Genomic DNA, 12351 nt, shown 5'->3' on the forward strand with positions numbered 1-12351 from the left:
ATGTGTATTTTACATATAACTCGAGCAAATTTCATCCGTTTTTCGTAATTTTTGTTTCATTTGGAAGGTAATCAAAGGCCGAATAGAATGTAGTTGAAAAAAAAAATAAATTTGGGTCCTCGGACTAAGGCCGCTACTAGGGCCCTATGTGTATTTTACATATAACTCGAGCAAATTTCATCCGTTTTCCGTATTTTTTGTTTCATTTGGAAGGTAATCAAAGGCCGAATAGAATGTAGTTGAAAAAAAAAAATTGGATCCTCGGACTGAGGCCGATACTAGGCCCTATGTGTATTTATACTCAATAAATTAAAATTTTAGGGCTATTTGAAAGTTTTGTTTTATTTGAAAGCAACGTCGTACGGGGCTTCGTAATTGCGCTATGCGCAATTTCTAAGATGTACACATTACATAATAATTTTACTTTAACTACTTTAACCGGCGCATAGGCTTACGGTCAAAGTAGGGTGACAGACGCACTAGGGTCACGTACGCAATAGATATACGGGTTTGTACGGGGCTCAGTCGCAGCAAACGCTCCGACTGTTCTGATGGCTCGTTTTATTGAGTTGAAATTTCTTCGTTAAAATTTGTGATACACAAGACACAAGGATAAGGACTTGCGTCACCTTTACACTTTCTGATTTTTTTTTACTTATATTCTAATTCTAAATTTTTGTTAAATTGTGTTGGCAGAAACAGTATGTGAAGGCTATCTCGGAAATGGTTGCGCTTATTTTTCTAGTTTTACGATGAGACAGTGTGATCCTAAAATATTGCTGTTGTGCAATAAATGTTTGAAATTGTACTGAGTGGTGTGCACACAGTATCCGGCTCGTGTTCAATTGATTGACTCTACCCCTAATAATAAAATAAACAAAAAGAAAATAACCATTGCAGCAGGATGTGCCTTTCCGCTCCATAGAATAGCCTAACACAATATTCGGCCGATAAACATTCATCGGTAATAACTTGTCGGTTAATTATCGTTGATAACGGCATTATGAGTAAAAATTCCTTTCAACACTTAATAAAAGGTATTTCTGACCAAATTATGGAATCACCTTTGATCTTAAATATCTTTCAGAATCGAGTATATAAAAATAAACAAACAAATAAAAAAATAACCAGAAATAATGAACAAGAACGCGGATCTCGCATTTTTTCGTTCTTTTTTTTTCTTTTGTGTTTATGTTTTAAGATCGTTTGAATCTTTAAGATGAATTCACTTGTCATTTTTATTTATTGTTTTTCTACAAATTTGGGATTGCTTAATCATTTTAACGTTGACAATTTATGCAAAATTTTTATTAGTTACGTGCTGTGTAGACACTTGATCATACGGTGGCTCATTATCTAAATTCATTTTCAAATTCCTCAGCTAAAATACGCAAAAAGCCATCAAAACCTCTTCAGGTAATTGGGACTGAAAATACAATTTTTTTTTGTTCGTTCCTTTAACGCATAAATTTATTACAAATTTGAGACGGAAGAATTCTATTAAGATTTATGACGGCGCTAACAAACTGTATACATACCCATACTCTCTATGCAGGCACAAACGATTTTGGTTGAAAGATACACAAGCACAAGGGTTATAAAACCAGATAATGTTCACAAAAAAAATATTATTTTGTGCTTTCGTTTATACTGTGTACGAATGTATGGTGTATTGACATTGTTAAAAGGTTTTTAAAATTCGTCTTTGCGTATTCATTGGTAGACAAACATTAGGTTCTTCAAATTTTAGTACCGCGAAATTATTATAAAATGTGTGAAGAATGGCACTAGTCAGACAAATATTTTTGTCGATTTTTTTTCTTTGAATTTCTATTTTCGTTCTCGGTTCATATAGAACGTTCTCATCTAATCCCCTTTTAGAAATTCAGCGAAGAGTGATATTTGCGTTGTGGTTTGATATCAGCCCCTTCGAATGGAATGGAATGCTTTTGAATAGATGCTATAACGCTAGCAATAAACTCTGTCAGAATAGCATCAATAATCACGTCCGCAAATTTGCATATTTTATTTGAATATTTCTATTTATCGTTCGCGAGTACACACGAATACAATTTTTGGTATTTGAATATGAACTGAAATTACTCTGCTATAATGTAGACTGGACTGTTTCAATTTACTCGTCTTATGAATATATTCGCAAATACACCGACCGACTGATGAAATAAAATATTGAGGTTCATCTGTAGCTGTGAGAAACTTTATTTCTTCGTCTTCTTTCAATTGATTACAATTTTTGTTTATGCAAGAAAAATGCAAGAGAACATAAATCATCTTTTCACCATAATCACTCTTTACAGCCAAAACAAAAATGTAAATTTTCTTCCGTGGAATGACTTTTCGGTCGAATTATTGCGTTCAAGTAGATCAATTGAATGGACCGATAGTTTGTCGTTTGAGCGATCGGGGTATTTCCAAATATTTTTCCATTTCTAATTCTTCTTAGCCATCACACGACATTAACAATCCCATCAATACAACACACATCACATGCTGTTATTAAAATTAAATTTAAATTTATTTTCAGTGGGGAGAAGAGAGAGCTGCACAAATGAAGGTGAAATTGTTCCAGTTAATACAATTAACATTAAGGATATGACCTGTTTCAAGTGTATTTGTCAGGTAAGTCAATTTTCTACTATTATTGTTTGGTTGGTTTGTGTATTGCCTAATTAGATTTCTATCAATACCAGTTAGACCCTGAGTGATGCGTTTAACAAACGAAGTAGTAGATTTGCTAATTATGTTGTGACACGCGCTAGCCTTTTGTCAAAGGATAAGAATTGAATTGCGGAGACAGATATTTTATAGTAACCAACATTTCAAAAGGATCAAAATCTGTGATATTTTTTATAAATATCTTAAATCGATATCTCTGACGCAATGAATGAATATTGATGAGCCTAGAAAGAATCGTTTTTGTTTAAAAAAAAAATAGATAGGAAAGCTGTCTAGCGTAGACATTCATCACAACATCCAGCATCCATAATCGCATATAATATCCTTCCAACACAGTTTCGATTAAGTGATACGTCATCCATGCCATTCACTGCAGGCATAAATTACCATAAAATTTTATGAAGATTTAAGTTTATTTCGTCGATGTTTTTTTTGTGTGCAAATTAATTATGTTCCCTATGTTTTGCGTGTTTATTCAAATGTTGTAAATAATATTCCGGACTCTAATATGGCAACTAGAATATCGCGTCACGATGGCGCCTATTTTGAATACAGATTTTTTTTTTTGCATATCATCCAATTAACATCGAATCATGTTATCATTATTATTATTTTTATTATATATTTTTATGGCGAAATATACGAAAAGATTTGTGTTGGTTTGTTGAAAAACTATGTTTCGTAAGTGATTTATTTGTTGTTGTTGTTATTGTTGTTGTATTACGCATTTTTCGTTGTTGTTGGTTTAATTTTCCATCATTTCTATGATATGCGCTCGTCGACGCAGTGTTAGAATGGACGAGCATTCTTCAGTAATGAAATAATTACACAGAATCACTAAGTGGAACAAATCATAGAACAGAAATTTACCATAAATTTATCTTACAGCTATAGTTGCTTGATTGATTTTTCTTGTCGGGTATATCTATGCAACTAAAACATTCCTTCACAAATTCTCTATTCAAATGCAATTGTGCTGCATCAATGTCCTTTAAACACTGTTCAAATGTTTCCGAAGTTACGATCATACATCAACAAACCAACAAAATGTGAAAATCCGGTTCAAAGTATAGATCAGAGATCATATAGGAATATACGTGTTGCGATGATGCTCAAACACTTTCGCTTGAAAATTTGAAATATTTTGGTAGCTCTTTTCCTCTTAAAAACCATTCTGCGATTATATTCAAGTTATTGAACAATGTTACGCACGATGTGAATCAATTGAGCATATGAGTACATTTAAATTAATTAGACAGCAATTATTGGAGCCGATTCTTTTTATTTATAATGGATATCATGGCGCTACATGAAAATTACACAGACAATAATAATTTTCATTGATTTGCTGTGCACATCATTGATATTAATAAAGATATTTTTCTGAAGCAAACTTACAGCATTCTCTGTGCTCTCAGAGTGTGTTTACCTAGACCTAAGAAATTGCTTTTAATCGTTTCGTATCTAGACACTATTATACCTGAGATATATTAACACTTTTCCATAGCAATTTTCATTACACTATCCAGAATGGATTATTGTCGGCATGTAGTTGCGTTAAGTGAATAGTAATTTGAAGAGTGTTTAATTGCATTTAAGTATTAAGTACGTACGTCAGACGGACGCCTGCCTTCAAACCTTCAAATCATTTCACAGGATATCCTTGAGGTAGTTTTTTATTTCTTTTCTAGTGTTCTCTAGTGATTTAATTTGTGATTGAACTTTGCTTCTTTCAGCAAATTTTAAAAAGCTAACTTCAGCGCACCGAGCTTAATGTCTTGCTAGGGAACTCGATTCAATTTAGCAAAATAGAAGTGAAAATTGAAAGGATCCCGTCAGAGCTTTATGGATTCAAAGAAAAAATTTTGAAGAAAAAAAATCGAAGACCTTGGACACTGTGTGTACTAAACGAATGCTGACACATTTTCCGATATTCGAAAATAGCTGTAAATGAAACCTTTTTTTGTGATATTTTTTACTCAAATACAATACAACACCTTGAACACCTAGAATTTGTTTGAGATTTCGAGACCAGAAAAAAAACCCGGTTGGTTTAAGTCAAAGAAATAATTGCAAACTTTAACGGAGAATTTCATTTCGCGAATTTATCAATGTTGCACAGCTCAGTAAAATATTCAAAATTGGTCTTCGCCATGTTTTCTAAGTTGGGAGTTGTTGTGGTTTGTGAGTGATTCCACAAGAACTTTGTTGAACAAAAGATAATCTAAATTTTTATTTCTTGAATTTCGGTAAGACACGCGCCCGCAACATCAGCAACGCGCTCACACCAAGACTCAAATATACTAAAATAAAAATCTAGATTTTCATTTGTTAAAAAAATTTTCTCTCACAAAACAGAAAAAAATTCGAATTTCACTTTTTCTCCCTGTAATTGAAATGCGGCTTTTCTAGCAATCGACCTTTCTAATAGATTGAAATCTTTCGGCAGTTTTGTGAACGAGGAAAATTTCGATTTTTCTCTGGAACAGTCAACGTTCAATGATTTGGGATCAGGGGCTATTTAGTTGAATTATTAGCGAATTTTGGCGAATTTGACGAATTTTGGCGAATTTTGACGAATTTTTGCGAATTTTTGTGAATTTATACATGATTTTAAGAAATTTCAAAGAATCGTAGAACTTAGTTACATATTTTTGGCCAAGACATTCTAAAAATCTATTTTTAACCGGGAAGCCATGAAGGTTTTTTTTGGCCAAACGATGAAAAATGTCCTAATTTTGTGAATTTTACATATATTTGTGAATTTGGTAGATTCTTGCATATTTTTGTTATGCTATATCACAAAACTAGCAAAATATTCCAAAAAACATAAATTTGGAAGAAAATTTTCAAAATTTGAATTTTTTAATTTGGGAGAATTTTGGCGAATTTCGACGAATTTCGGCGAATTTTGGCGAATTTCGGCAAATTAATTCGACTAAATAGCCCCTGTTTGGGATTGAGTGTGGAATCTAGCGTAATCGTAAAAACCCTAACCTAATCTGTACATCCACCAATCTAATCAAGAATGCGTAAGAACGATTTTAAAGCCAAACAAGAAACAGCGCCAATTTTATCTTTTTGCAAGTGAAGAAGGCAAAAAATTGAAGAATTTGTTCAGAAATTTATCCACCTTAACTCATATGGGAATATCAATCATCATTAAAAAATAGTCAAGAATTTACTATATACGCGTGTCGGTCCACGATACGTACGTACATGTGTATAGTATTACATTAACGAATATATGTATGCGATCCATCAATTTCATGTTAATCGAAAATAATCTAACATATAAGCTCATTACCCCTGAAGTAATACGAAAAATCGTAATATTGACGACGATTAAGCAAAAAAAAACAAAAACAAACCAAAAAAAAAATTGGAATCTATTTAAAGGCTCCACTAATTATTTTTACGAAGAAAAATGTCAACGTTTTTGAGCATACAATCTGAACTGGCCTGGCTCTGTTATTTTTTTTTCGAATGTGAACGATTAAAGACAAACGCGACGGACGGACGGTATATTTTTAATTTTTATACCTTAAAACATCCGCAACCAGTTTAGACTTATTAAATACCAATCATGGCACTCCAAAATTCACACGTCTTGCAAAACAACTCTTTGGAATGAAAATTCAACTTTTGATTATTATTAATGTTAATCATGGTTGAATATAAGAATTATATATCAAACACACTCTTGTTTTGTATTGTGATTTGGCCATCTTAAAATATGTTTTTTTTTTATTAATTTTTTTTTTCTTTTTCCTATTCGTTGTTGTAATACAAGCACACTTTCATATAATATAAGCGAAAGATAGACTTTTTTATAGATAGACATAATAATAAATATACCAATTTATGGTATATATGTATAATGAACAAGGTCGGTAAAGGCCGTTCATGTACCACTTGTTTTATGAGGTAATCGGAATTTGTTCGAAAAAAACTCTGTCAGAAATGGCCGTTTTTTTTCTTCTTCTTCTTTCTTGTATTCAACATTTTTTTCGTAGCTGTAAATTTAAATAAGCCACAGAGAGAAAAACCTTTTATACTTTCGTGAATGGGCTTTCACGATTTTTTTTTTACATACATTGCAATCATCGACTGAAATAACACATATATTGCGGATGAACGAACGTGTACAATAAAATGTGCTGTACCACAATAATAAAAAGACTTCTTCGTTTTTTTGTTGACGATGGCACTAAAGTAAATGTGCGAATTTAATTTAGATCGAATGGAAATTGCGATGGAAATTTTCACTTAGAAGTTATATTTGTTTACGTCGATTAAATGCATGATGAGAGTATCTTGTATCATAAAATGTATTGCAAAAAATTTGTATTTCATTGTATGCATGAGATGTGTATGGTCGAGTGTATACGTATATGTTAGCTTGTATACGTATGTAAAACGTCATTAGTCCGGGTGCATTAAACAATAAATAGGGCCGAAAATGAAATTGATATTTAAGATCCAAATCTTAGAGATTTTTAAGGACATTCAACTCCGGCTGTCGTCGACTTATAATTTATTCCAATCAAGTAATGACCACTCAAACGCCTTCATATCACTCAATTATCACAACTAGAGAATAATTAATTCTAAAAAAAAATGTTTACTAAGCCTTCAACAAAATCATTACTTACAATACAAGTTCACAAACTGTACAGCGTACAAGATAAACTAGATCAGAACCTTCAATAAAAGTTTTTTTTTATTTTTAAAATTTTTCATTTAAACTTATGTATGTGCCGATAAAACTTAAATTAATTTCTATTTTAAAATTATAAATTAATCATCCAATAATACGGTTGGTTTCAAATCAATAGCTAAAACTTGTTTGACTCAATTATATAATTGCTACCATGATTTCAGTTTATGCTGTTGAGAAAGATAGCAAAAAAAAAATCCATTAGAATTCGATCGTAGGTTTTCTCGTATCAGATTGGATTCGAAGACAACCACTACGCTTATGGTTTGTATAAATAAACTGATCTGAAATTCAGTTTGAACTCAGATCACTCAGATTTGCTAATTTCTTTGTTAGCTGAGTGAATGAATAAAAATTCCAACCGTAGTTTCACGTAGAAAACAATTCGAGGAATGCGAAACCCACAAACCAAATTTTTTGGACAAAATGTTCTTCGATACAATTGCTATAACTAAGTCGAAGTTAGGCTACCGTGGTGAATATTTTCTCATAATGACAAAATTATAACGAAAATATGTCCCAACATTTTATCCATGTTTCAATCGGATTCCTCTTGTCAAATTGAACAATTTTTAGGGTTCTACGGTATCGTTACAACTAATTTTAAATTGATTCCATTGTCAATTTTGCCACTTTTGATATGTCTTACAACTCCGTGACTAACTTTTATTTAATTTGTTATTGAATGATGATCGGATAACAAACAAACCAGTAAACATGCATTTAATAACAAAAATCTTACACGAAGTGTTGAGAGAATGTATATATATGTTGCGTTGCATGTTAAAATATTTTATGTGAATAAATGCGAAGCGAAGAAAAAATCAGTGCACAGTTAGTACATTATGATGACGATAATGATGATGATGTGTTTAAGATTGTATGTCAAAGAAAACAGATTGATTTTTATGTCCGCGGGGTATTTAAGGTGGCGGGTTGTATTTCATTACATATACGTATGATACGTACTGTATATATAGATGTGCGGCGTATACAATAGACCGACTCATTTCATAAATATATATTACTGGCGCCGTAGATTATTTTCAAGATAATTTAATTTTGATCTGTTTAAGTAAAGTACAAATTAAATGATAAAATTAGTGCGCTAATAATATACGTCATGTTAAACTGTTCGTAAAAGTTTCTTGAATGCTCAAACATTTATTAAAATTAATAAGACAGATATGCATGTAATAGATAGTATCAACCATAAATTAGTAGCGCTATTAGAATATGCGTTTTTTTTCTTTCTTTGTTGTATAAGTTTAAGTTCGCTGTTTTACAAATCGAAAAGGCAATTTGATTTTGTAAATTGATGTACGATAAAGATGGAATGGAAGAGAAGGAGCGCGTAACTTTGTGATGTCTTGTATGAAAAGTTTTGTTTTTTCAGTCAATAAGTGCGTTCAGGCAATCGAAAGAAATAGTTAACCTGCCGATGATTTCAGTTGAAAATAAATCTTTTTTAGAAATTTTCGATTCTTCCACTTCATGGAACATGACGACCACAATAGAGTGCCATTTGGAGTTCGAACATTTTTTTAAATTTAAATTTTAATTTTTAATTTTAATTTCAGTGGATGATGTTTTTTGCATCCTTCGATGAAATTGTTCTAAGTAGAGCCTCAAATGTTTTTCAAGATCAAGAATTTGATTCGAAAATTTCAAAACTATGAAATTTTACTATGTTTCCAAAGCTTTTAGTTACACAGTTTGGTTATCTCCTGACCTTAACCTGTAGATTTTGCAGTGTACTAAATCAGGTTGATTATTCTAAATTCTGGTTCAAAGACCGTTACGACTATCAAAAGATTAGTCCTAGTGTTGAATAGAAAAAATGGACAAACAAAATCATGTAAAGTGTTTAATCAATTTCAATCAGTTATCAGCAAACTTTTCACCAGACCTTACAGATGAATTTTTGTTCGGGTATTGTACTAGTGGCTCTGACTGCTTCTTTTTTTAATTTTATTGAAATACTTTAATTCGGTTTGTAAAAGTTTCTGGCCGTATATGGACAATATAAATAAAATATTATCTCGAATAAAGTCCATAATATTGAGAAGAAATTAAAAACACGAACACCTGCTGATGCCAAAAAAAAGGTGATTGCTAAATTTCCTCAAAACAATTGACGACCGCATTCCAAACGTCGTTCAAAATTTTATGATTTTTCGTTGAGATGAAAGATAAATAATGTTAATTTCAAGAAATATATGATTTGTTTGTACGAGAGCTATATATATATACTATACGTGTGTAGTGTATAGATTTATATTATAGCTGAAATGTTGAAATGTTTTTTATGGTTTTTATAGAGTTTACTTAGTACTTTAGAAACAAAACAGAAAATTTGTTGATGTTTGTAAATTATGTAAAATCTAATTATTTTGTTTGATTTTTGTTTTTCAAGTTAATAATATTAATGAGATTGTTCGTTCATTTATAATAAAATAATATTTCAAATACCCTTCAGTGCTCGTTTGTAAATGTACATCCTTCATGGTAATAAGAAATTGGCATTCCATGTCTGAATTTCAATATAATTATATTTTTTTTAAACCAACCACACAAGGTCGCAATAAATTTCCGGATTAATGCCAATTTTTTTTTTATTGTTGAGAATGTTATTTTATTGATTGCATAATAAATATATCGATTTAATGCATTTTCGAGAAAACCGATGCAACCGATGTGCTAAATTCGGTCCTAACCATCGGGAGCTCAACTGTAACTCTGCTCAACTAATCTATCTGTGTGTTTGAAAACTTTTCAAGAATTTTGGTTCCGAGAATATTAGAGTCATTTTTTTAATTTTTCTTTATTATAACATACTTGGTTACATTTGTTGCTGCTTAAAATCTAGTACTTTTTTAGCTTTTCATACTTTGAGAATATAATTTCGTTGCTATTTACGTTGTTTTATTTGATCGAAGCGATACGAATCAGGCCGAAGAAAAATTTTCAAAAAACTTTGAATAAGATTTTAATTTTAATTTTGTCACAATCGGAGGTTCTTCATAGATTATTTTATGAGTGGATTTTCAGATCTAGCGAGCTTAGCTCTGAAATTAAGATTGGTTTCAGAAATTTGCTGAGAAAGTTTGGGAATGTTTGCACGATGGTGCAAATCATATGTACTGTACCTGGGAAGGCTTAAAATTATTTTTAGTCATTTGTTCTGGAGTCATTTGTTACAGTTGGAGTTGTTACAGTAAACGTCAATGAAATTTAGACATGAATTTTCAGTCTTTTTCAAAAAAAAGACTCATACAAACAAAATTGTTAAATTGCACCCGTATAAGCAAGGACTAATTTGGGATAATATTTTCTTTAATTTTCCTACATTTCCCCGAATTTTCCTCGAATTTCCCCAAAAATATGTTTCGGAAAAATCGAAAACTTGCTAAAATCTAGGTACACTCACGGAATTTAAAAAACCGACACATTTTCTGTTTTGTGGTTTACTGGTTTTTTTTGTGTGAATTTTTCATGTATGGAGAAATCAAACACTCAAGTAAAACACAAAAACAGAAAATGTGTTGGTTTTCCAAATTCCGTGAGAGTAAATTCAAGAAAATAAGGAAATATTTTCCCAGCAGAAAAAGAGCTGAAGCAAATTCATGAATAAATTTTACTGCCGTCTATTGATTGTAGTGTTATGTATGGGAAATTTGGTTAAGTTTTGTGGAAAGTTAACGAAGTATGAAGTTTTACATGCATTTAAAATCGGGAAAAAGAGAAATCCGCCATATTCTCTGATTTGGTATCTGTAATTGTTGCTACGTGCATTTCGCTTATCAACCAACGAAACACTAGCTTTCCATTGACTAGACTCTCAAATCAGAAAATATTTCGGATTTCATTTTTCCGCGAGTGTGGAATTTTATGTTTTTGATTCCAAAAAATTGAAATAAATGATTGACTGATCATGAGCCAATATTAGGTTTGTACGAGACTTTCGGTGTTAATGTTAATGGCCTATGTAAAGGCATTTTAAAACAAATGTTGAGATTTTTAAAATTCTACGTTTTTTATCGCTTCTTTACCGAATCTTTTTTAAATACTATCTGTGGGTGTTAACACTGATGTTAATCGGCACCAACAGATAAATTTCAGTGGGGTTTAATTACTAGTAGACCCCTATCAATCCCCATTAGCACTCGCTCATGAACACACATTTTGATTTGTGGTTTGACATTGTTTCCACATACATTTCGTCTAACAAATGAAAATCTAGGTTCAGTGTTTTAGTGGTTTGTTACAGGTCGCGAGCGTGCACCTAGCAAAAACTCTGAAAATCAAAATCTAGAGTTACACTTTTTAAACGAAATCTCTTTTCCGCGAGTATGATACACTAACTGCTTCAGATTAGAATAAGTTTCATATTGCATAGTGACTTCAAGACCCAATCACGCATTTTTCCCAATGCATAACTTTAAATACTTTGCTTAAGTACACACACAAAAAACGTGCTTGTATTTGCATGTACAATAGTTTGCCATATTTTTTTATTGTAATGACTGAAAAAATTAGCAAAGAAATTTGATACAACAAACTTGAATTTTAAAAATTCACTTTTGTTGAGTCTATTGCTTTGCCTTTTACATACATTTCCATAACTTTATCACATTTACAGCAGCTGGACTCAGATAAATCCTACGCGTAACTTTACTTGCATTTTTTTTGGTGTGTGTGTATATGAATGTTTTATCTTAGTAAAACAATAATATATTTTCTTGGGATAATTTATATTATCCACCACACCGACCACAATATTTATTTGCACAAAATGGAAAATTATACGGTTTGGAATAAATATTAACTTCGGAGTACCACATAGAAAGTTTACGAGTTTTTATTTTTATCAATTGATCCAAAAAGTATTAAGTTACTGAAAGAATTATATACATTGAAATGGGACGGTCTGA

General features: G+C 31.3%; 1 protein-coding gene across 2 annotated transcripts in view; it reads left to right on the forward strand.

The window, feature by feature from the left end:
• Positions 1–12351, forward strand: part of LOC119073980 (BMP-binding endothelial regulator protein) — a 54761-nt gene that overhangs the window by 25938 nt on the left and 16472 nt on the right. For both annotated transcript variants that reach the window (XM_037179890.1, XM_037179889.1), the window contains exon 4: positions 2546–2640. Coding sequence is in view for 1 of the 2 variants with exons in the window: in XM_037179889.1 (XP_037035784.1) it covers positions 2546–2640 (95 nt within the window). In the remaining variant the exon portion in view is untranslated. The remainder of the gene's footprint in view (positions 1–2545; positions 2641–12351) is intronic.

The sequence above is a fragment of the Bradysia coprophila genome, unplaced genomic scaffold (assembly GCF_014529535.1).
Source record: "Bradysia coprophila strain Holo2 unplaced genomic scaffold, BU_Bcop_v1 contig_138, whole genome shotgun sequence".
NCBI lineage: Eukaryota > Metazoa > Arthropoda > Insecta > Diptera > Sciaridae > Bradysia > Bradysia coprophila.